This window comes from Odocoileus virginianus, chromosome 2 (genome assembly GCF_023699985.2).
Source record: "Odocoileus virginianus isolate 20LAN1187 ecotype Illinois chromosome 2, Ovbor_1.2, whole genome shotgun sequence".
In the NCBI taxonomy this organism is placed as follows: Eukaryota; Metazoa; Chordata; class Mammalia; order Artiodactyla; family Cervidae; genus Odocoileus; species Odocoileus virginianus.
The window spans coordinates 2167416-2193602 of record NC_069675.1 but is presented as its reverse complement, the minus strand read 5'-3'; the positions used below and the strand labels follow the sequence as shown (position 1 = coordinate 2193602).

Sequence of the window (26187 nt, the reverse complement as noted above, 5' to 3'; positions counted from 1 at the left end):
CAGAAAACAACAATTTGTCGACCTAGCTTGACCGCGCAGGGACAAGAAAACTCTCCTGCTCCAGTGGTTCAGCGGTAAAGAACCTGCCTGCAAAGCAGACTTGCTGGAGACGCAGGTTCAATCCCTGGGCCAGGAAGATCTCCACGAGAAGGAAATGGCAATCCACTCTAGTGTTCATGCCTGGAGAATCGCACGGGCAGAGGAGCCTGGTGGGCTACAGTCCATAGGGTCACAAAGAGTTGGACACAACTCAGGGACTAAATAACTCAAGAAAGACAAAGACGTTCCTCTCCCTCTTCCTGAATTTTCCTTTGATTATAAAACTGTAGTCAGGTAAGTTCTCAGGGCGTGACACTCCCTCGCCTGCCCACTTGTAAGTCTCACAAGCATCCTATCCTAATAAATTGCTTCTTATCTTTTACTTTACCTCTTGCTGAATTTTTTTCTGGGCTGAGACATAAAGGACTATGGTACCAGAGCTCTTTGGAGCCCCCGAAATGACACCTAATGGTTTCACTCATAGGTCTCCCCCACCCCACATCTGGGCTCCCCAGATGGCACAGTGGTAAAGGACCTGCCTGCCAACGCGGGAGACACGAAGACGCAGGTTTGATCACCGTCGTTTGGGATGTGGCCACGACAGGGAAGATCCCCTGGAGGAGAAAACAGCAGCCCACTCCAGTATTCTGGTCTGGGAGAATCCCATGGACAGAGGAGCCTAGAGGGCTCCAGTCCATGGGGCTGCACAGAGTTAGCTGAGCACATACACAAGGCAAGGCGCCCTCCACCCAGCACAAAAGCATGGCTCCTGTCTGAGCCTCGTCCCTTATCCACAGGGGCAGGACAACTAAAGGAGGTCTGCGCTCACACCCTGCTGTTCACCCTGCCTTCCGGGGCCTCTGGAGGTGGCCTGAGAAGGCAGCGCCTCCACCAGGCACACGGAACCCTCGGGACCAGGGCAGCGCTTCACAGGCAGAAGTGGGGGAGGGAGGCCCGTTGGTGAGAGGTTCCCAGCCTGTCCTGGGCTTAGCTCAGTGCATCAGCAGGCAGCAGGTGTTCTAGAAGAGAGGTGTCAGCCCAGGGAACCCCAGATCCCGGGTCTCTAACCCCCAAAGGTGCAAAATGCTGGGTGGGCAGGGAGGGTCATGTCAGAAAATGCAGACTATGCTCAGACGCTCAGTCTCTCTGCAACCCTGTGGACTGTAGCCCGCCAGGCTCCTGTCCATGAGATTTCCCAGGCAAGAATACTAGGGTGGGTTGCCATTTCCTCCTCCAGGGGATCTTCCCGACTCAGGGACTGAACCTGGGTCTCCTGCATTGCAGGCAGATTCTTTACCAACTGAGGCCCCAGAAAATGCAGAGCTGGTGATTTCAGATTAAAACAGTCCTGCTTGAAGCTAGAAAGATGGTGCTGGTGAGTCTACGTGCAGGGCAGCAATGGAGATGCAGGCATAGAGAACAGACTTGTGGACACAGTGGCGGAAGCCGAGGGTGGGACGAGTGGAGAGAGCAGCATGGAAGCACACACAGGGCCACATGTCAGACAGCCAGCCAGTGGCAGTCTGCTGTCTGACTCAGGAGCTCAGACTGGGGCTCTGTGAGGACCTAGCGGGGTGGGATGGGGCGGGAGGGGGGGGGAGGGTCAAGAGGGAGGGGACGTATATACACCTGTGACTGACTCATACTGATGCATGGCAGAAACCAAGAGAATACTGTAAAGCAATTACCCTCCAATTAACAAAAATAAAAGGTCCAGCTCGGTGGACAGCTTGGTCACTGCTGCCCTCTGGTGGGAAGCTGGGGGAATGCCTGTCAAGAGAGACGCAGGTAAGGAGCGAGGGAGGCAGTCACGGGTGTGTGGTCAGGCCCACAGGCACGAGGGTGGCTCGCCTGTGAGTGTCTGTCCGGGAGCCCCAGGCGCCCAGTCACCAGGCTTCTGCCTTTTTCCTGAACCACCCCAAGCGCAGCACAAACATTTCCTCCCATCCTGGCGCATCTGGAAGCTATTCTTGTTTTCCCTCTCCCCCCCTGCCTTCCAAATCACCCCCAATCTTCCTCCACCTTGGAGGGCAGGGAATTGGGTCCTACTGCAGCAGGGACGCCCCTGCCACACACGCACACACCATGCTGGGGCAGGTGCCTGGCACAGGACCCCTGGGCCCCTGTGTCTGGGCCGGTGGCTCCCCAACGCCTTCCTGGGGGTCCCCCAGAGCACTTTTCCAGCCGGTGCCCAGGGAGCCCTTCCTCTGCGTCCCCACCCAGCCTCTCCTTCCTATTCTGAAGTGGCCGTTTGGAGGCAGGCAGTGGGGGAGGCCAGGCGGGTAGAGGCTGGAGCAGAGGTGGGGTTCAGCAGCAGCCTATTATATCTGTCGGGAGAATCCCAACCTCTTGGCAAATGCTAAGGAAGAACGAGGTGCTCAAGGCTGACTTTTAATGAACTTTAACTCATTAGCAAGACCCTGGGGAGAGGCTTGGCAGATGCTCTGGATGGTGGAAGGGCACAATCTTTCAGGGCCCAGAAAGAGCATTGAAGGAGAAACCAGCAAGGAGCGGGCAGTGGCTTTAAAGAGTCACAGATCTACCCCACGCCCTCCAGGCTTCCTTACCTGGGTCAAGGGGACGGGGAGAAAGCACAGATTTTAGAGCTGGTCCTTGGCCTCGAAAATCACCTTCTGCAGCTCTAGGTTCACAGATAAGGAAAGCGAGGCCCAGAAAGAAGGAAGCTCCAGAGCCATGCAGTACACCCCCAACGTCACCACCCGTGCCCCTGAAATCACAGGGGACAGCATTACCCTCACTGGCCCTTTACAGACCCTGGTAGAATCCTCAAAACCACCCTCTGTTGTACCCACTCAACAGGCGAGGAGATTGAGGCTCAGAGAGGCCAAGCAACTTCCCCAAAGCCAGGCATCAACGTAAGGTAAGCCGGTGCAGGAGACCACTCTGGTGTCAGTAGAGAAGGTGAACGGCCACACCACAGGTACAGAGATCTCCGCATGCATATGACAACAGCCTTCTCCTTTTATCTTTTTACTTTTCACAGTCTAATTATGGTATGTGTGGTATGAACTTCTATTAATTTGAGTTAGGAGCACGCCACCAACAGGAGCCGGGTTTTATAAAGAAGAGGCAGAAGCAGGAGAAGAAGGTTACTTGATTAGCTAAAGTGGTCATCTTATTTGCCAAAGCCTAATCAGCTGTTTGTGATTGGTTGTTCTCAAGTTCTATTTTCTCGAGTTCAAGTACATTGACTCGGGCTAAGGTTTTGGCTTGCTTCTGTAGGCTACCGAGTGCAACGGCCTCCTTGTTTAAATATTTAACATAGCTCATGCTGGTGGAGCGCTCCTATTTCTGGCTTGGCACTGCCTGCTTACCTGTGCCTGTGTTCACCTTTTCACACCTCCGGTGTCAGAAGCGGAATTCGCATGAGACACCCCAGCCCCCACCTACAGCCCCGGGAGCAATAAGCAACCAGGCATGGCCACCACGTGCCGACCCCTTTGCACTTGCTGTTTCCTCGCTGCACTTGAAGGTCATGGGTAAGTCCTTGGATAACTGAGTCCACAGTTTTTGTGTTATGAGCTCTCTGACTTTCTCTGAGCATTTCCTTTACCAGACTGGGTCCCCAGGTGCACTGGGGCCAGTTAAAACATTATGAATTCCTCTGACTGAAACTGGAATGGGTCAGACTTAAGCTGGACCTGTGGTGGGCTTCCCTGGGGGCTCAGATGGTAAAGGATCTGCCTGCAATGCAGGAGACCAAGGTTGGGTCCCTGGATCGGGAAGATCCTCTGGAGAAGGGAATGGCCACCCACGAGGCCTGAGGTGAGTAAAATTTTGTTTGAAGGGAAGGAGAGGAAGGAGAAAATGTGTTCCTCCGAGTCTAAAGAGTCTGGACCTCCTGCATCTGGGCTAACTGTTGTAACTAGGTATAACAGTGACAGGCCCAGGATCTGCATTTGTTCTGGACAAGCTCATTAACATAACCAAAGATAATCTTGAATTACAGTGGCCACAGTGGAAAACTTTTAACCTAGATGAACTTGTCCACTTACAAAATGCCCTAGGGTAAAACCGGTCCTAAACTTCCCCAAAACAATGAGATGCATTTTTTTAAATTGATGTGCAGAGATTTCTAAGGCAAAATGAATCAAAATCGTCTCTTTTAAAGAGTTCAGTACTGCCAGGAATACTTCCTGTGTGTCTCAGCTAAAACCTGAAGATAAGATATTGGAAGTGACTTTTTCTTTAAGAGGCGCTCTAGACCTCCCTGGAGGATAAGGATCCCCTTGCCAATGCACAGGATACGGGTTGGTCCCTGGTCTGGAAAGATTTCACATGCCGCGGAGCAACTCAGTCAGCGCGCCACAGTTGCTGAGGGCGTGTGCTGCAGATACTGAGTCTCCTGCCCTGGAGCCTGTGCTCCGCCAGCAGGAGAAGTCACCACAACGAGAAGCCCGTGCCCTGCGATGAAGGGTAGGCCCTGCTCGCAGCAGCGAAGACCCAGGGCAGCCAAAACCACAAACTAATTAATTAATTTTAAAAAACTGTTGCTTAAGAAAGAGAAAAGAGGAACTGTATGGTCAGAAGTTGGCTGGATTAGAGGCTGATACTCAGGGCTGATGGGAACTTTTTGAGGCCTTCTTACCCAAGCTAAAATAGGAATATATATACAGAGGGAAAGACAGCATTCTGAAGCCTTTCTTGGAACAACGCATTGAAATGTTTCAAAGATACAAGCAGCTCTAAATCTAAAATACAGAGATTTTTTTATTTCTGTCTTAGTGGGAAATCTTCTCCCTGATATAAAGAAGCAAACTGGATGGGTGGGTTTAGCCCTTGACACTATTATTCAGGCAGCAACCCAGTTCTTTGAGGAGCTGAAAACAGCTCTCGCCTTTCAAATCGAGTCTTTACAAGGACAGAAAAGCAGCTTCAGAAGCAATTCAAAGCCCACCGAGTCTTTTTACCAATCCGCGGGGAGAACGCCGACCATCAGTAACCAGTTCCAGGAGGCACGGAAAACACTTCCGCCTGCTGCGTCTCCTCCTGCGGGCGTCCCCAAGGCAAACAGCACAGTCACCCCCGGGGCAACGCTGTACTTCCATGGAGAAGCGATCAGGCAAGCTGCATTCTGATGATGGAGACTGGTCCCCCATGGCCAGTACGCCTCTCCAGGCACCTGGCACAGGGCAGCTGACCTTTGAGCACCCCTCTCAGGCTACAGTGGAAGAACTCTGCCCGCTCCCGCAGAGACCAATAAAACAGGGAGTGGCCAGCTGCCATAGAATGCATATGCCTTAAAAAAAAAAGTCGCTCAGTTGTGTCTGACTCTACGACCCCATGAACTGTAGCCCACCAGGCTCCTCTGTACATGGAATTCTCCAGGCAAGAAGACTGGAGTGGGTTGCCATTTCTGTCTCCAGGGGATCTTCCTGACCCAGGGATCGAAACCAGGTCTCTTGAACTGCAGGCAGATTCTTTAAGCAGAGACAAAAGAACACTCAAAAAATTAGACAAGGAGGGTTGTTCCCATATAAGGTGAAAAGCCCAGCACAAACTGTGAGACCTTTTTAAAAAAAAAAAAAAATATATATATATATATATATATATATATATTTATTTGACTGCACTGGGTCTCAGTTGTGGCAAGCAGGATCTTAGTTGCGGCATGTGGGATCTCGTTCCCTGACCCGGGATCAGACTTGGGCCCCCTGCGTTGGGAGCTCGGAGTTTTAGGCGCTGGACCACCAGGGAAGTCCCTGTGTGGGCTTTATATGTCTCGGCAAAGAAGTGTTCCAGGCCCAAGGCCCATTCTCACGTACGTGGCTGAGTGAGGGCATCAAAAGAATGCATATGAGGCTGCCCTCCCACCAATTAAGATAAAATACTGGAACATTAATTATTGAACACGGGTTTACCTATTTTTGGCTTCTTATTACAGAAGGACTAAAGATATTTGGGTCTGTTAATAAACAAGTTTTGTGCCACACTGGAAACTTCACTGTGAGGACAATATGCTTCTAGAAATTATGAAAAGTATTAATAAGTTTGCCAATCTACAGAATGCTGGTATAGTAGTCCATAATTGCTAATTTCTTAGTTTCACTAGAAATTAAGGTTTCTAAGGGTTAAGAACTCTAATCAATATATGTAAACAAAACTATGAGAAATGATAAGAGATATGACTTTGTATACAATGAAAGTAGGATGTCTTTTTGGTAAGAAAGTATAAAAGGGGGAAATGCATTTTTAAGGGAAAAAAGTTATTTTGCTTTAAAGTAGGATAACTGGTTGTTTTAGAATGAGAAATTGTATAAAATTTCTAGAGATCTGATATGACCTGGCATAATATAATCATAACTCTAGTTATGATCTTAAAATGTTATGTCACAGACATAAGAAAAATTCCTTGTCAACTGCATTATAATGAAATCTCATCAGCTATTTAGCCATGGTCACTTTTAAGTCTTTTGACATTTACAGACAGTAATGGTTTTACTCTGATGCTTTTGCAAAAGTGCTTCCTCTTCAAAGAGATTTATGGAAAGAATCCTTACAAGTACAGATTTCTGATAACTTGAAGATCATAATAGCACTGTAGTAAGTCAGAATGTTCAGAACTCTGATGGAGAAAATTGATGAATTCACAAAACTACTGACCGAAGGTACAGCATTAATCAGGAATTAATTGCATGGTATTGGGGGAATGTAAATTGGTACAGACACTTTGGAAAACAATATGGAGATTCCTCAAAAAACTAAAAATAGAGTTGCCATTCAGTTCAGTTCAGTCGCTCAGTTGTGTCTGAGTCTTTGTGACCCCATGGATTGCAGCACACCAGGCCTCCTTGTCCATCACCAACTCCCGGAGTTTACTCAAACTCACGTCCATTGAGTCGGTGATGCTATCCAACCATCTCATCCTCTGTCTTCCCCTTCTCCTCCTGCCCTCAATCTTTCCCAGCATCAGGGTCTTTTCCAATGAGTCAGCTCTTCACATCAGGTGGCCAAAGTATTGGAGTTTCAGCTTCAACATCAGTCCTTCCAATGAACACCCAGGACTGATCTCCCTTAGGATGGACTGGCTGGATATCCTTGCAGTCCAAGGGAATCTCAAGAGTCTTCTCCAACACCACAATTCAAAAGCATCAATTCGTCAGCACTCAGCTTTCTTTATGGTCCAGCTCTCACATCCATTCATGACCACTGGAAAAACCATAGCCTTGACTAGATGGACCTTTGTTGGCAAAGTAATGTGTCTGCTTTTTAATATGCTGTCTAAGTTGGTCATAACTTTTCTTCCAAGGAGTAAGCATCTTTTAATTTCATGGCAGCAGTCACCATCTGTAGTGATTTTGGAGCCCAGAAAAATAAAGTTAGCCACTGTTTCCACTGTTTCTCCACCTATTTGCCATGAAGTGATGGGACCAGATGCCATAATCTTAGTTTTCTGAATGTTGAGCTTTAAGCCAACTTTTTCAGTCTCCTCTTTCACTTTCATCAAGAGGCTCTTTAGTTCTTCTTCACTTTCTGCCATAAGGGTGGTGTCACCTGCATATCTGAGGTTATTGATATTTTTCCCAGCAATCTTGATTCCAGATTGTGCTAAATCCAGCCCGGTGTTTCTCATGATGTACTTTGCATTTATATTTAACTTATGTTAAATAAGCAGGATGACAATATACAGCCTTGACGTACTCCTTTTTCTATTTGGAACTAGTCTGTTGTTTCATGTCCAGTTCTAATTGTTGCTTCCTGACCTGCATACAGATTTCTCAAGAGGCAGGTCAGGTGATCTGGTAGTCCCATCTCTTGAAGAATTTTCTACAGTTTATTGTGATCCACACAGTCAAAGGCTTTAGCATAGTCAATAAAGCAGAAATAGATGTTTTTCTGGAACTCTCCTGCCTTTTCAATGATCCAGCAGATGTTGGCAATTTGATCTCTGTCATATGTTCCAGAGTTGCCATATTATCCAGCAATCCCACTCATAGGCATATATCCAAAGAAAACTCTAATTTGAAAAGATACATGCACTTCAATGTTCATAGCAGCAATATTTACAATAGCCAAGACATGGATAAAACTTACATGTCTATCAACAGGTGAATGGATAAAGAAGATACACACACACACACACACACACAATGGAATAATACTCAGCTTTATAGCTGAAAGAATGCCATTTGCACCAACATAGATGGCCCTAGAGATTATCATACTAAGTGAAGTAAGTCAGAAAGAGAAAGACAAATACCGTATGATATTACCTATATGTGGAATCTAAAATATGACACAAATGAGCTTATCTATGAAAAAGAAACAGACTCACAGACACAGATAACAGACTTATGGTTGCCAGAGGGGCAACTGTTTCACTGAACTGACCTCTTCTCAGGACTAAGAGCCTGGTTCAGTGAGATGCAGCCAAGTACCAACTCAAAGTCTAGACTGTGAGCCTTCTTGGATAAATTTAAAAGGTGAGGAATGAAGGGTAGGAAATGATGCCACCTCTTTTGACTTAGGGGTTATTTTAAGCCAATAAAGTGGTTTCAGATAAGAGAACGGTTTTAAATTGCCTGCTGGCTGAGCAAGGAGGAGTCTATGCCATAGCAATGGCCTCCCGGTGTGCTTGGGTCAGCGACTCTGGAATAAAAGAAACTCAAATACCAGAAATTAAAGAAACAAGCCATAAATGGAAAAAAAAAAAAAACAAAAAACAAACAAGCCACTTGGCTAAAAAAAGGCTGATGCCTCTTCAGGTGCATTATTTGATTTACTTGATACCAACTGATTTGGTATTATCCTCTTAACAGTCACCACTGGAGTCTCCCTGGTGGGCTGTGTGCTCTCAGGGGTCTTAAATACGAGTTTGAGCTCCTCAGCGGTACATCAGATGGCCTCACGGAGCTTGGAGTAACAGAAGTATGACGGACAACGAGATGAAGAGCAAAAGCAACCCTTCCATGGCCAATAGCAAAACCTGCGAGGTGCACCATGAGACACATGGCCTGAGAAGGCCAGTAATTACAAACTGAAAAAATTTTTATTTACTTTTATTTTTGGCCACCACATGGCTTGTGGGATTTTGGTTCCCCAACCAGGGATCAAATCTTCAGCAGTGAAAGCACCCAGTCTTGACCACTGGACCATCAAGGAATTTCCCAGTAACACCAAACTGTTGGTCAATCTCTCATGCACGCAAGGATGACCAAAAAGGAGGAATTGTTAAAGCAACTGAACAAGAGGCCAGGGACTTCCCTGGTGATCCAGTGGCTAAGAATCTGCCTTGCAATGCAGGGGATGCTGGTTCGATCTCTAGCTGGGTATTTAAGATCCCACATGCTTTGGAGCAACTAAGCCCGTGTGCCAAAACTAGAAAGTTTGTGCACCATGCTGAAAGATTCCGTGTGTTGCAACAAAGACTCAGTGCAACCAAATACATAAATAATTAAAAAAACAAACAAACAAGAGGCCATTGGATTGAGGTGGCTCTAATGCCTTGGTAGCTCCTGCAAGCAAACCAAAACCTAAAAAGCCAGAGAGAACGCACCTGAATCCAAGAAAAGGCAGCTTTTAAGCAGCCAATCACAGACAGACAACTAAGACAATTGCTTCAGCTGCAGCCAATCAGTTTCTTTGCTTTGCTTCCTCATCTTCTCTATAAAAAACCTCCGAACCGGCTCCCTTCAGGGGTATGCTCCCAACCACCTGGCTTCCCCGGGGGGCTCAGTGGTAAAGAGTCTGCCTGCAAGGAGACATGGTTTCCATCCCTCCGTCAGGAAGATCCCCTGGAGAAGGCAATGGCAGCCCACTCCAGTATTCTTGCTTGGAAAATTCCATGGACAGAGGAGCCTGGTGGGCTACAGTCCATGGGGTCACAAAGAGCTGGACAAGACCGAACGCCTAAGCACAGCACAGCTCCACCTTCGGTTTGGCGCTGCCCCACTCAAATAGACTTGTGGAATGTTGAATGTCCCTTTGCCTTGTAACAGCCACAAGTGGCAGAGCTAAGATTCTTTGTTGTTTAAAAGTTGTTTTCAAAATATGGAAATAAAACCCAAGAGCGTCGATGATCTTCTGGGCCCTGCCGGGGCACTGTCCAGTGCCTGCTGGGGCATCTGACTGGCCAGAGGGGTGGAGCTAAGCAGTGCAGGGGGCCCAGATGTTTTACAAGCCTGTAAAGCTGACAAGATGAGATGTCGACCTCTTCTCTCTGGTGGAGAAGATAACCGCACAGGTGGTGGCTTCACTGCCCTATCTTTCTTAGTTTCATACTTGAGCAGCAACATGTCCCCGTTTATTTCCAGCCCCTCTAAAAATCTCTGTTTCTTTTTTGCTTTGTCACTCTGCCGGTTGCCTCATTAAGGACTTCAGTAGAACCTGACACATGCTCACTGTCTATTTGTAGAATGATATTTTTAACACATTGAGAAGGATGCTTTGACAATTCGAGCCAGCAGTGCCCACCTTTGTCTGTAACCTGGGGCCCCAGCTGCCTCACTCTGCAGCCCAAGCCCTGTCTCCTGGCCCCTCCTGCCTCTGCCCCATCCCTGCCTGGTCCCTGGGAGCCCTGGGCCTGGGCACCTGCTGCAAGGTGTGATAAAAGGGCCAGAAACCAAGGCCCTCCCCAGCTTGGTGTGGATTCCATGTTTCACATCCAGGTATTCAATGTGACTTTTCCTGTTGGGTTTGGGCAGAGGTCATCAAGGCTAAGACCAGTTCTGCAGGTCACATGAGGGGACTGAGAAACTGACTCTGTGACTCACCCTCTTTGCCCCACCAGAGGGCTGAGAAGAAAAAGGCTGGTGAGGCAAAGGGAGGCACTGTCCTTTGAAAGGCTGGCTGATGTGCTGGGGTGTCTTCCCTCCACCCTTCTCCCCATCCAGGGGGGCTTTGGTCTCTGTCCGACTGAAGGGCTTCTGGGCATGTGTCCCCAGAGTCTGGGGGATGCAGGGCCAGGCGGGTGTGACTCACACCTGGAGGTCCGGGTGATGGTCCGGCTACACTGGCCAGAGGCAGGCAGGGAGATGGGAAGGACCTGGACACCTATGCAGAGACAGTCATGGAGGCAGAGGGTACGTTTCTGCAGGGCTCCCTCAGACCCTGAGGAAGACAATTAGGGGTCTGTCCTCCTCCAACACTGCCTGGAGAGGGGAAGTCTCAAAAGTTGGGAGTTGCGGCTAAGCAGCTGCTGGGTGGTGACACTGACCTGGGCACCGCTCTGAGCGGGAGCATTGCGGAGGAAGAACAAAGATGCTCAGAAGTGCCCATGCCCTGCCCTCCTGCTCCAACCTGAAGCCTGAGACAGTCAGAAGAAGGGATTCTGGGGTGAGTGACAGTCTGGAGCTCCAAAGCTTCCCTGAGCACCCACCTGAAAGATGACCACTGGATGAGCACAGACTTTTACGCAAAGGACTGGAAAGAGCAACTGCACAGAGCAACTGAAGGAGTCAGAGGTGACAAAGAATCAAGCTTCCTTCAGACTGTTTGCAAGTTGACGGCAAGCACTGGTGCTTTAGCAGTTGCCCCTGGCTTAACTCCCTGCTCCCTGCCCCCAGGCAGCCCCTCCCACCGCAGCTATGCTGTGAATCCCAGAACCAGCATCCCCCAGAGTTGGAAGGGGCTCAGACTGAGACCGCAAACCCAGCCTCTGATTGTTGTCAGACTGCAATTTTGGTGACAGGCCTGAAGCATCCTCCTTCCCTTTCTAGAAAGACAGAGGGAGTGAGAGAAAGCAACCCTGAACCTGCCCAGGTATCAGGAAGGTAAGAAGATCTAGAAAAGATGCCTAAAGCTACCAGCAATAAAGACCCATGGATTGAAGCTCCACTAAGCAAGGGTGCTCCCTGACCCTACCAGCTGCCCTATGGAGCAGGTGCTGTTCCGTCCACTCTGGTTAGTGAGGAGGGGGCGCAGGGTGGGCAGGAGAGATGCTCCAGGTCACCAACCAGCAGTGGTGAGTGGTGTAAGTTGCTCAGTCATGTCCAACTCTTGCGACCCCATGGGGTGTAGGCTGCCAGGCTCCTCTGCCCATGGGATTCTCCAGGCAAGAATACTGGAGTGGGTTGCCATTTCCTTCTCCAGGGGATCTTCCAGACCCAGGGATTGAACCTGGGTCTCCACCACCAAAGGCTTGGTGACTCCAGGCACCTCCCTCTGCCCCTGGGTCCACCCCCCAGACATCTCTCTTCAAGGACCAACATCTTCAAAGTTTTGTCCTCCCCGAAAATAACAACAGCCTGCAAGGATTCCAACCAGTCCATCCTAAAGGAGATCAGTCCTGGTGTTCATTGGAAGGACTGACGCTGAAGCTGAAACTCCAGTACTTTGGCCACCTCATGCGAAGAGTTGACTCACTGGAAAAGACCCTGATGCTGGGAGGGATTGGGGGCAGGAGAAGGGGGCAACAGAGGATGAGATGGCTGGATGGCATCACCGACTCGATGGGCATGAGTTTGAGTAAACTCCGGGAGTTGGTGATGGACAGGGAGGCCTGGCGTGCTGCGATTCATGGGGTCACAAAGAGTCGGACACGACTGAGCGACTGAACTGAACTGAACTGAACAGAGAGGGGAAGTCTAGCAACTGGGAGGCAGGGCTTACTGGCATCGGGAACAGAGATGGGGTGGGAAGTGGCAGGTGGTGGTGGGGAAATTCCCCTTCTTTTGAAAAGCTGGGGGTGACCCTGGGCTCCCATTCCTGACAACAGCACTGGCCCGAATGCTCCCTGGAAGCCCCTAAGGTTGCAACCGGACCCCTCCTTAGACTCACACTCCCATCTGAGCTCCCTCTGCAAACCTTCACTGTATCAAAATCCTGCCTTTATGTATTTATTTGGCTGTGTTGGTCTTCCATCTTTGTTGTGGCATGCAGAATCTTTAGTTGCAGCTTGTGGGCTCTAGTTCCCTGACCAGGGATCGAACCCGGGCCCCCTGCACTGGGAGGGGAGAGTCTTAGCCAATGGACCACCAGGGTAGTCCCAGAATCGTTTCTTCTATTCCAAGAGTTTTATTACTGCTTTTGAAGGTTTTAAACCATTATTATTTGACTGATTTTTGAGATTCTGGATTACATATTCGATTTTCAATTTTTATCCTTCTTAAAATATCGTTCATGAGTTTGACAAGTACTTGTTGCACCAGGCTCTGTGCCCCTTGAGCACTTTCCATACACAGGCTGGGTTGTTTTCTCCCATCTATGCTGCAGACGTCAGGTCAGTCTTTGATGCGGGAGCTGAGGGGTCTCCGGAAAGGGAGGGACGAGAGGAGAAGACCCCAGCAATGAGGTCGGTGTGCACAGGGCAGGTAGGCCAGCCGGAGGGTGTCGGCTCCCTCCTGCCTGGGATGTACCTGAGTCCACGAGCCCTGGAGACGGAAGCCCCTGCCCACCTGCTTTCCTCCCCAGGTCAACGGGTGGGGAAGCCCCAGCGTAGCTACTCACTGCCCGCCTGTCACAGGACAGACTCTAAGGCTGGGGTGCCTTCCTGTCCTGCTTTCAGGACCACCTCCACCCCCCCATCAGCCCTGCCCCATTCCCGGAGGGCACGGTTTTAAGCCCCAAGCCTGCCCCTTCCTGCACCCTGGTCCCCAGTCCACCCCACGCAGTCCTCACCTCGAGCCAGGTTCCCCGAGATGAAGCGGAAGAAGACGCTGATGATGTCGCCCAGGTGCGTTTTGCAGCCTTGCTGGCACTCCTGCAGCCTCAGGGCAGGGCCAGGGGTCTCCCTGCGCCCCGCCATCCCTGGACTGGGCCCAGGGACTCGTTCTGGCCAACTGGCCACAGCGCCGGCCCCCCAGCCTCTCTGTCCCCTCTCTGTCCCCTCTCCCAAACGGAAGGCAGTCAGAGCCTCTGTTCTAGAGCCCTCGCTCCCACCTCTGTCTGTCTCCCAATCTCAGTGCCAGTCCTGTGTGTCTCGGTCTTCCGTCTGTCTCGGCCTCTCTGCCCTGTCCTGCCCTCCTCTCTGCTCTGTCCTCACCTCCCCTGCGCTCGGCCTTTCCCAGGACCGCCCGCCCCCCAGCCCAGCGCCTGACCCTGGTTCCTCAGGACCTGGGTGCTCCCTCTCCCTGGAGACAGAAGGGCTCCTGCAGCTTCCTGGGCTGGGAGGGTGCAAGGGCGGGGTGGGCCCTGTTCCTGAGTTCCGCCACCCGTGGGGGAGGTGCCCCTGCGTGATTTTCAGCCCAGGGTGTGATCACACTGCAGAGGGGCCCTATCCAGGTCACGGGGCTTCTCTACAGCCAGGAACGGAACACACACAGGGCGCGCACACGCACACACACACACAGGGCGCGAGCGCACACACACAGGGCACGCACATGCACACACACAGGGCATGCCCATGCACACACACAGGGCGCGCACACGCACACACACACACAGGGCGCGCGCGCACACACACACAGGGCGTGTGCACGCGCACACACACACAGGGCACGCACACACACACAGGGCGCGCACACGCACACACACAGGGCGCACGCATGCACACACACAGGGTGCACACACACACACAGGGCACGCCCATGCACATACACAGGGCGCGCGCACACACACACAGGGTGCACACACACACACACACAGGGCGCGCATGCACACACACAGGGCGCGCACATGCACACACACAGGGCGCGAGCGCACACACACACACAGGGCACGCGCATGCACACACACAGGGCGTGCACACACACACACACAGGGCACGCACACACACACAGGGTGCGCGCGCACACACACACAGGGCGCGCACACACACACACACAGGGCGCGCACACGCACACACAGGGCGTGCACACACACGGCACGCACGTGCACACACACAGGGCGCGTGCACACACACACACACACACACACACACACAGCTTCAAGACCCTGACTCTGATATCCTCAAGCTGCTAAACCAGTGCCAGCCACTGCCTAGCCCAGGTTTCTCAGATAGGAGATATTAATACACTTCTGTCTAAATGAAGCCACTGTTGTTTGGGGTTGCTGTTACATGCAAGGGCAGGCAAGTCAAAATATTCCAAGTGAAAGACAAACTGTCACATCCTGCACTCTCAGCCAGGGAAAGAAAGGACAGTGTTTGACGGGGCCTCTCGTGGACCACAGGCAAGTGAGCGGCTTCGGCAAAGGCTGTGCAGTAGGTCCAGGCTCCGGACAAGCAGGCCTCCCCCTGGGCGGATGGCCCAGCACATTCGACGGTACACAGTGTGACTGAGACAGTAGGGGTGCTCTGCTGGGGCCAGGGCAGGCCAGGAGGAGCTACGGTTCTGAGCAAAACCAGGCGCTTTTTTTTCTTTTTTGGCAAAAATCTTTTCTTCTTTTGACACTACTTTTGGCTCACTCCCAGGCCCTCGGGGAGATGGAATCTCTGACTGTCACCAGGTAGCCCTGAGGCCTCAGCTGTCTGTCAGGAGCTGAGCGTTTGGGACTCCCCTGGTGGCCTAGTGGTTTAAGAAATCCACCTGCCGGACGTCCCGCGCGTCGGCGGCCGCGGAGCAGTGTGGGGAGCTGGCGGCCGCAGGCCAGGTGTGAAGAAAAACAATGACACTCCAATGGGCGGCAGTTGCAATTCTTCTTTACGCTGAAATAGGACTCATTCTAATCTTCTGTCTACCTTTTATTCCTCCTCAGAGATGGCAGAAGATATTTTCCTTTAGCATTTGGGGTAAAATTGCAAGTTTCTGGAACAAGGCTTTTCTTACTATTATAATCCTATTGATTGTTCTGTTTCTAGATGCTGTGAGAGAAGTAAGAAAATATTCCTCGACTCATACTATTGAAAAGAGCTCAGCCAACAGACCTGCTGCCTATGAACATACACAAATGAAACTCTTCAGGTCTTAAAGAAATCTTTTTATTTCTGGATTTTCATTATTTTTCTGGCTAGTGTTGAGACGTCTGGTTACCCTTATTACTCAGCTGGCAAAAGAGCTGTCAAACAAAGGAATACTTAAACGTCAAGCAGAAAATACTAACCAGGCTGCCAAAAAATTCATGGAAGAAAATGAAAGACTGAAATGGCTCTTGAAAAACTATGGCAAGGAAGAAGAACACGTTTTGGAAGCAGAAAATAAAACACTAGAAGACAAAGAAAAACTGAAAACTGAATTAAAGAAGGCTTCAGATGCCCTTTCTAAGGCACAAAATGACGTGATGATAATGAAGATACAATCAGAGAGACTTTCAAAAGAGTATGACCGGATCCTGAGAGAACACTCAGGACTTCAGGATCATGCAGGGAAAGACAAGAAATGCCTGTGAACTTTATGAAAGAAGACTGTGAATATACCATGTCAAGAAGAAAAATTTGTTATCATGTTAGCCTCTAGAAAATTTAAAATTCAGTTCAGAAAAACATACTATGACCAGCCATTATTTTTTTAATGCCACACACACAGACTTATCATAATGGCATTATCACAGTATTGATGATGTTTCAGATATACTGTAAAGCCTGTATTCCAGCTCTTAAATAAAATATAAGCATGTTAAACACTTTATTTAGATACTGATAGTAACACTGGTGTATGGTGACTGAAAAAGTAAAACATGAAAACAGTGACCTTAAGTGCTTTTTTTTAAGCTGATGGTACTAGTTAACTCTTTTAAGACAGCTGTATTGATAATTATATTTTCAGTATTGTGTTTCTGCACCTGTTAAACTATTTTTGCTGACATTTGTGTTAATAACACATAATTAGTAGGCATTCTGCTTTTTTAATGTTCATCTGGGAATGGAGTTTACATCTATTTGCATAACTGCCATAGCACTGAACTGAAATTATTTTACAACAATGTGGAATTCTTAAGATAGAAAGTTTATGTATAATGTATCCAAAAAGCAGTGTTTCCCATTGCTGTGAGAGTTGCTAATTATACAGATATTACCTCATATATACATACACTGGTGTCACAGTTTCTCTGAGGTGTTTCTATATTCTGAAAGCTACATATTAAATACTATTTTCCATTCATATATTCATTTAGTTTCCTTTAGGAGAGGATGATTGTTATATTAATGTGATTTAGGTTGCTCCAGTGTTTAGACTTGAAAGCTATCTTCCTTGTTTCTTAAAGACCTAGATACAAAAGAAAATGGGAAAAAAAAAAAAAAAGAATCCACCTGCCAATGCAGGGGACACAGGTTCGATCCCTGGTCTGGGAAGATCCCACACGCTGCAACTATCGGAGCCTGTGTGCCCTAGAGCCCATGCTCCGCAACAAGAAAGCCTCCTCAATGAGAAGCCTGCAGACTGCAAAGAAGAGTAGCTCCTGCAACTAGAGGAAGCCGGAGACAGCAACGAAGGCTGAGCACGCCAAAAATAAACAAGCATACAGATAAGTAAATAAAGCCTTAAAAAAAATAGAACCGAATGTCCATCTCTCCCCCAGCTCTAGAGACACATGCGGGTGCAGCACTCCACCATCACACAGGTGCTGAGTATGAGCTCAGGGCTGGGGGTCCAGAAGTCTCAGGTAGGTGCATGCTCCACACACGGGGCTCAGACAGGCAGATTCTTCACTACTGGACCACGAGGGAAGTCCTGGCATCTCACTCTGAAACATGACCTTGGGTATGTCTTGGCCTTTCAAATGCGTTAAAATTCTGTTAGCCTGTATTTATATATGCTTCTGTATTACAGACAAGCTGATTTACCTCTTTGTCCCTATACCTTTCCTTTTTTGTAAGGTGTTTTTTTTTGTTGTTGTTGTTTGATGTGGACCATTTGTAAAGTCTTTGTTGAGTTTGTTACGATCTTGCTTCTGTTTTTACCTTTTGTAAAAACAAGAAAACCTCCCTGGTTTTCTTGGCCGGGGAGGCATGTGGGATCTTAATCGCTCAACCAGGGGTCGAACCTGCACCCCCTGCCTTGGAAGGCAAATTCTTAACCACTGGGCTGCCAGGGAAGTGCCCCCCACACACACACACCTTTCTACTACCACTGTTTAAACCAGGGCTGCTGGTGCTGGCAGTGACTTTGTGATCTCGCACGGGGCTGACAAAACCCCAGAAGAAGTGAGCACCTCCCAGAGACGGAAGCAGTGGTGGAGGACCTGGGTCTCCACTTGGGGGAGGGCGCAGGACTGGGCCCCTTGGGCGGGGATGGTCCCACTGTCACGCAGGAGCGCGCGGCTGCAGCCCAGCGCCCTACCAGAATGGGTGGGGGCGGCGCATCCCCCAAAGCCGCAGGCAGGATCCCGGCCTTGTCCCGTCCAGGCCTCTCGGCTGGTCCTCTGGGGCTTCTGCAAAGTTCCCAACAGCCTAGAGCAAATGTCTCTCTGCTTACACTGGCCTGGCTGGACCCCAGGTTACTCTGGGATGGTGTTTCTATTCCAGGCATAAGCCTGGTGTTAAAAACACCAGTCTCACAGGCCTCATGGGAGCCAGACTTGAGAAACAGGTCGGTCAGACTGGTGGCTCAGCTGTGTCCCTGGAGAGGCCACCTCACATCCTAACAGGAAGGACTGTAAGATGCTGGGAGGTGAGCAGGGCAGCGCAGAGCCCCAGCCTCTGGGTCACTGAGGATGGCCCCAGAGTTGGGGGGACACATTTCCTGGCCAAGGACGGGGGCTGCTCCTTAGTGGGGTGGGGCCACGCCCCTGCTCTGTGCTGCCGGGACCCGGGTTCACCCGTCTTAGAGACCGCCGCTGCTGACCTGCTGCCAACCCCATGCTGAGGCTCTTCACAGCCAAGGCTGGGCCCCCGGGGCGCAGCAGCCACGGGCCTGGCCCCTGTCTTCGTGCACCCCAGCCTCTGAGTCCCACACGCTCCTGCCGCGTCGCAGAGGCTCAGGACACCTGTGTGTCCCACTGAGCCAAGCCCTGCCCAGCGTGCCTCGGAAATCTGTGTCTCGGGCACCAGTGCTGCTGCTGGAAACCATGCCCACCCCAACAGGGCGCAGTGACCCCGCCCGCCCGCCTTCCGGAGGCCCTGGCCCAGGACACCCAGCCAGGCCAGGCTGGGCACGGGGACCGAGCGGCGCTGAATGGCACAGCTGGCCTCTGCACCCAGAGCCCGAGAGGCTCCCAAAGGAGCAGAGAGGCACCTGGCCTGGGCACAGCCGAGCCCTCGGAGGGACCACGCCAACAGAGTGTCCTGGAGGGACACGCAAGGGAGTTGCTCAGACTGCGGCGCCAAGGCCTGGGGGCCATGCCCAGTGGATGGGGGGCACACTGGGGGTCTCTGCTCCTCCGCTGCCAAGAGTGGCTGCTGCCTCCATAGACCCTGAGCCTCAGGCCCCATTCCCCACAGCTCCTGAGAGAAAAGACAGGGACAGTGCCTCCGGGGGCACCCTGTCCGCAGAGATGGAAGACGCTCCAGGTCAGAGCCCTCACTCAGCCCCTGACCCCAGTGACCCACTGACTCGTGTGACCTTCCTGAACATTTGCTCATTGTTTAGTAAAACAGCGCGGCCCTCCACGCCTGCCTCACACGGCTAAGGGCACATTTTCCGTGCCCCACATGCCCCCTCAAGGCCTGGTAGGGTGTCAGGTCGCCAGGGGAAGGGCAGGGCTGGGCAAAGCCCTTGGTGGTGTCCTAGGCTGTGCACCCCTTCCCTGCCCCCACTGCCTCCTGGCCGAGACCAGTCATTCAGCAAACACTTCCACACAGTCTAGAAGGAGCTGCAGGGAACAGACCCCGCCGTCTAGGAACCCACCTCAGCTAAAGGTGGGACCTGTGGGTGTGGTCCCCTCTGGTGACCCTGGACACACCCAGCCTCTCCCCCGGCTTGCTTTTCCGCGTGTCCACCCACAAGTAGGTGTGCAAGAGGCCTCAGTGCAGGACACCCCAGCACTGTCCCGAAGACCACAGCATGCCAGATGTTCCTCCTGGAAGGTGGAAGCCGGGGCTGAGCAGGAGAGGGTCCTGGGGGAAGGGGGAGGGCTTGCTGGGTGGAGAGAGCAGGGAGGCAGTGAGACAGGCATGCGTCACCGAGGGGCGGCGAGATCGCAGGAGGAAAAGGAGCCTGCTGCTGCCAAGAAGACCTGGAGAATTTGAGCCTTGAATAAATGGATAAAGAAGATGTGGAAAATATATGTGTTCACTGGAAGGACTGATGTGGAAGCTAAAGCTCCAATATTTTGGCCACTTGATGCGAAGAGCTGACTTACTATAACAAACCCTGAAGCTGGGATAGATTGAGGGCGGGAGGAGAAGGCAGCGAGGATGCGAAGGTTGGATGGTGTCACCAACTCAATGGACATGAGTGTGAGCAAACCCCAGGAGGGAGTGAAGGACCCCCGTCCTTCCCTAAGCCTGCCGTGCTGCAGTCCCTGGGGTCAAAGAGAGTCGGGCATGACTTAATAACAACACAATGGAATGTTACTCAGCCATTAAAAAGAATGACATCCCACCATTTGTGGCAACCTGGATGAACCTAGTGACTGTATACTAAATGAACTAAGTCAGAAATAGGAAGACAAATGCCATATGATATCACTTATATGTGGACTCTAAAATACAAAGCATGTGAACTTATCTGCAAGACAGAACAGACTCACAGACATACAGAACAGACTTGGGGTTGCCATGGGTCAGGGGAGGGATGGGGTGAGAGTTTGGGATTAACAGATGCAAACTGTTATTTATAGGATGGATAAACTGCGAGGTCCTACAGGGCAGCACAAGGAACTATGTTCAATATCCTGTGATAAGCCATAATGGGAAAGAATATGGAAAAGAATATATATATATATATGTGTGTGTGTATGTGTGTATGTATAACTCAGTCACTTTGCTGTGCAGCGGAAGTTAACACGACGTTATAAATCAACTACATTTCAATCAAATTAAAAAATGTGTGCCTCCAGTGAGGTCAAGTGGGGTCTGTCAGAGCAGATTCAAGTCCGCCAGGTGCAAAGGACTGGCCACACGAGGGCGCCACTGCTCACGTCTGCTCCTTGTTCCTACCCTGATGGAAAACAATTGCTTTTACTCTGCTGCAGAAAAAAACAGTCCGTGAAGATGTGAGCTTCCCAGTTAAGCTGTTTGCATGAACTTTTAGTGACTTCATGTTTCTGCTCCATCCCGAGAAGTGGAGCACCCCCATGGACCTCACACGTGTGTTCACAGGCTTCAGAGCCTCCACGGAGGCTGCTGTGGAAAAGAAAAGGTCAGAGGAGGGTGGCAAAGCAGGGGCTCCGGGAAGCAGATGAAGGGGCTGGAGTCCTGCTGGGAGTGGGCTGGGGGGTAGGGGTGCAGGTCAAGGACAGGGGCCTGGCCTGCACACATGGCTGACCCCCCACAGCATCACACCTGGGAGGCCGGGGTCATGAATGTCCCCATTTTCCAGTCAAGGAGACTGAGTCTGGAAATCACAGAGAGCGTCTGAGACAAGGAACGAGACACAGTACTCGGGGTCCGAGTCCGCACCTTTTCCTGAAAGTCAGAGGCAGACTCTCAAGCACGCCTTGTGTGTGGTCACCGGAAGTGTGCGTGACATGTGTGCCTGTGTGTGTCCACAAGTTCCCAGTGGGTGTGTATAGGTGTGAGTGTGTGGTATGTGCCCGTGTGTGTGAAAGTACGGGGCTGCTCAAAGTCCCTTCTGCATCACAGACGTCAAGTATCACCAGCAAGAGCCAGGCAGCCGTTTCTGCTGCCAATGCCCAGAACGCAGCCTGCAGTACACGGCCAGCCCTCAGGCTGTGCTGGGCAGGACTGAGGCGGCTGAAGGCCGGGCCACCTCCTCACCAGGCCCCTGCACACGTTAGCGCCCTGTAGCGGGGTATCAGCCCCTCTTTTCACAGAGGACTCAGGAAGACTCAGAAAGAGTGTGATGCTAAAGGTCACCCAGCCAGCAAGGCTCTGAAACCCCCTCCCATCCTCCTGGCTGGGAGAACCCCAGCGAGGCCCCAACACTCCCCACCTCCCTGGGCCCCGCCTCGAGCTCTGTGCCCTGTGGGGCACGGACTCTGATGCACCGGGACAGGCGTGAATGAATGGAAGCCCCTCCCTGCAGAGGTCCAGGCTGGGTCCTCAGGGAGGTCTCTGAGCTGAGGACAGACACCCACCGCCTCCCCAGGGAGCCCAGCCCCTACCTGAGCCCTGCGGGGCCGCGCTGGACAGGACCCACTTGACCAGGCAGCAGCGCATCAGGGCCTGCCGGGTGAGCCTCGGCCGCTGCCACTTCACGCCCTCCTTCTTGCTCAGCGGAGTGCGCCCCGGCTCCCCCAGGAGGCTGCCGTCGGACACCTTCATCACCTCCTGCAGCAGGAACAGGCAGAGTGACCGTGAGCCCTGGCTCACCAAGGGCACCTCCAGATCGGCCCCAGGACGCCTCGAGGCCATCCTTCACTCCACACAGGGCCTTACCTTCCAGGGGCGCATGAGAGGAGCCCCTGCCCTGCTGGACGATTCCCAGGGCGCCACTGCCCCCGGCGCTGGTCACCTCCTGCCCCGTCTCTCAACCCTCCCCCCTCTCTCCAAGAACCGTCTGTCCCTGCCTGGCAAGGCCACCCTGCAAGCGCAGACAGTGTCCACTGGTGATCCAGGCGGGAGGAGGGGCTGAGAAGGATGTTCAAGGCCACCGTGGGGGGGCAGCCTCTGCTCCCACGCGCGCTCCCCGCCAGCCTCGCTAGGCTGCTCTGTGGACAAGGCCACCGTGGGGGGGCAGCCTCTGCTCCCACGCGCGCTCCCCGCCAGCCTCGCTAGGCTGCTCTGCGAACACACACTCCCCCACACACAAGCCCTGCTCATGCGTTAAGATCCAGCTAGGGGCTCCCCTGGTGGTCCAGTGGTCAAGAATCTGCCTTACAACGCAGCGGGGGACATGGGTTCAGTCCCTGGTGGGGAACTAAGATTCCCCCGCCTGCTGGGCAACTAAGCCCTCGGGCAGCAACTACGGAAGCCGCTCCACACCCTGGAGCCTGTGCTTTGCAACGAGAGGCCACCACAGTGAGACGGCCACGCACCACAGTCAGCGAGTGTTCTCCACGCGCCACAACGAGAGAAAGCCCACACGCGGCAGTGAAGAGCTTGTGCAGCCCCAAATGATAATAAATGAATTGATAAAAACGTGAATGTGTTAGTCACTCATTCGTGTACTCTTTTCGACCCCATGGACTGCAGTTTGCCAGGCTCCTCTCTCCATGAGATTCTGCAGGCAAGATACTGGAGTGGGAAGCCATTCCCTGATCCAGGGGATCTTCCCCACACAGAGATCGAACCCCGGTCTCCTGCATCACAGGCAGATTCTTTACAGCCTGACCCACTAGGAAAGCCCAAGCTAAAAATAAGCAAAACTTTAAAAATAAGATCCAACTAGAAAGCCATCTCCTGCATGAAGCACCCTGGCCTCTAAAGCTGTGGGCGCTGGGACTACCCTGCATCCTTGGCATGAACTGTGCAGTGGGAACTTGCTGGAGAAACTCCCAGCTGAGGGCAGGGTCCGTGGGTTTCTCCACTGGGCACCTGCTCTGGCACATGATGGAGACCCTGGAAGGAGGGAGGTGAGGGTCCAGACAGGCTCATCGACCTCACCCCAACCCCAACACAAGTCTGAATGTCAGTCAGAGATCCCAGCCCAAATCCCTCACTGACAGCCCAGAGAGAGGGGTAGATCCACGCAGGCCACACAGCAAAGTCGGGCCTCCTTGCTTCACCCCAGAGCCCTCAATATTTTTTGTGTTCATGCTCAGTTGCTCCGTTATGTCCGACTCTTTGTGACACAAAGGACTGTAGCCCACCAGTCTCTGTTCATGGGACTCTCCAGGCAAGAATACTGGAGTGGGTTGCCATTTCCTTCCCCAGGGGATCTTCCAGACCCAGCGATCCAACCCATGTCTCCTGTGACTCCTGCATCGCAGGCAGACATTTATACGGTCCTGAAAAGTATATGAGCGTCTGAAATACATCACAAACAGATGTACATTCGAGCAAGTTCTGCAGATGCAGACTCCAGCACGGCCCCTGCGACAGTCAGGTTCGCAGGTAAAGGACCAGAAGAAAACACCCCGGTGGACGGTAAGCGGAGAGGAGTCAGTGGTGGGGGACCTGGGCCGTTCGCAGCCTCCCCTGGACAGACCGAGCCAGGCTTGGAAGACAGACAAGGGCAAAGAGCAGGCTGATGGACAGCCAGACCTCAGTCACGGTCACCCGCGGGCCAGGACAAGCGGCTCTGCTGCTGCTGGCGCTGCCGTCCCAGGGGCACTGGGCCCAGGGCCCCACTGGTGTCGCCACTCTGTGGGAGTCTCGGTTGAGTCACTGGCTCCAGGTTCAAGGTCAAGAGCAGAGGAGCCAGACTGTCCCAGCCCGCGTCATATTCTCGTCTCTGGCTGCAAGGAGAGCTGCGAAAGCAAGCTTCTGGCCTTTCAGGTTCTTGCCTGTCCTCTGTGGTGGCCTTCCTAAACGTGAGGAATAAGAAAAACCCTACAAACTGTGCAGTCTGAGCGAATGCTCAGCTGAGGAGAGGCCGGTGCGCCGCCTCCAGCAGGCTCTCGTTGGGTGGGGGAGCCCTCCAGGACCTGAGCTGGCTCATGGCCCCACGAGGGCGGTCCGCATTTGGGGCTGGGCCATGGGCCTCCTGCTCAGCTTTCGATGAAGCAGCTGTCTACACTGGGCAACACCCAACCGCTTATCCTGACTTTCAGGATCTTTCTAGCCAGGTCCCAGCTGCCCGTCCCCACCGTGGCTGTCGCCCCCTCAGGCCGCCCCTCCAACATACATGCTCAGTGGCCCCTCCACGCTCTTCCGCTTCTTCCAAGCTTAGCCTGGCCTGGGGTCGGGGTGGTCAGTGGTGCCCAGAGCTACAGCCAGACTGGGCTCACCATCCCAACAGGGCAGAAAGGGGGTTGGTGGGGTGGCCGGGGGCCCCAGGTGCCAGGGATGCTTAGGGAGGCGCCCCCCACACCCCCCCACACACACACATGCACAGACAGAGAACTTCTCCATTATTAATGATCTTATTCGGGAGAGAAAAGGCCTCAATGAACCAGGTCTTTATTTCAGCCCAGGAGGTGGGTGGAGAACGACAGCAGCTGGCCCTTCATGATTTCATGAACTCTTTGCTGAACGCTCTGTACGTGGTTGAGTGGAGAAGGTCAGAGGGGAGGCCCGGGAGGGGCTCAGAGCCCAGGCAGGAGCTGTCTGTTGGGGCCCCCGCCTCAGGACAGCGCTGGGTGGCTGGCGGGGTGGCCCTCACGGAGCCTGGAGCCCGGCGCTAGTCCTGGGGACTCTGTCTTGCAGTCATTCCTGGGCTGATAAGGGGAGACCCAGCAGGTGACCCGGGGTTCCTTCCTACCGGTAGGGGGTCAGGGCTGGGCGGGCCCACAGGATGGGCCGAGAACCCCACTCCTGCACTTCTGGGCCTTAAGGGCGCCTCATTGCTATGGCAACTATAGGAGGTTGGCAGCACCTGCCCGCTTTAAAGAGGAGCAAACCAAGTCTCCCAGCTGGCTTCCCAGGTGGCTAAGTGGGCAAAGACTCTGTCTGCAACGCAGGAGGCACAGGTTGGCTCTCTAGGCCAGAATATCCCCTACAGGAGGGAATGACAACCCACTTCAGTACTCTTGCGTGGAGAATCCCATGGACAGAGGAGCCTGGTGGGTTACAGACCACAGGGTTGTAAAGACAGGGCTGAGCGACTAAGCACAGAATCACAAACTAAGTCTCAGATGCCTGGGGGCACACCAGGCCTGCAGCGTACTCGTGGCCTCCTGGTTCCAACGTTCAGGGGGTCTCAGCCACAGGCGGTGCTGGCTTTCTGAGGCCTTGGAAGTGGGGGAGGGACTCCTAAGCCCCCCTCTCCCTGCACACTCCCCCTCCCCCACCTACACACTCCCCCCTCCCCCTGCACACTCTCCCTCCCCCCTGCACACTCCTCTCCCTCCCCGTGCACACTCCCCCCTCCCCCATCTACACACTCCCCCTCCCCCTGCACACTCCCCCTCCCCTGCATGTTCCCCCTCCCCCTGTACACTCCCCCTCCCCCTGCACACTCCCCCTTCCCCCACCTGCACACTCCTCCTCCCCCTGCATGTTCCCCCTCCCCCTGCACACTCTCCCTCCCCCCTGCACACTCCTCCTCCCCCACCTGCACACTCCTCTCCCTCCCCCTGCACACTCCCCCTCCCCCACCTACACACTCCCCCTCCCCCTGCACGTTCCCCCTCCCCCTGCACACTCCCCCCTCCCCCACCTGCAATTCCTCCCCTCCCCCCCACCTGCACACTCCTCCTGGACATTCA

General features: G+C 52.6%; 1 protein-coding gene and 1 pseudogene across 1 annotated transcript in view; one reads left to right on the top strand and one right to left on the bottom strand.

Annotated features, from left to right (window-relative positions):
• The window catches only part of KCNIP3 (potassium voltage-gated channel interacting protein 3), a 92811-nt gene that overhangs the window by 56370 nt on the left and 10254 nt on the right, over nucleotides 1–26187 (bottom strand). Inside the window, exon 2 of the mRNA XM_070474263.1 lies at nucleotides 22042–22207. Within this exon, the coding sequence (XP_070330364.1) occupies nucleotides 22042–22207 (166 nt within the window). The remainder of the gene's footprint in view (nucleotides 1–22041; nucleotides 22208–26187) is intronic.
• Nucleotides 15535–16978, top strand: LOC110135393 (B-cell receptor-associated protein 29 pseudogene; annotated as a pseudogene).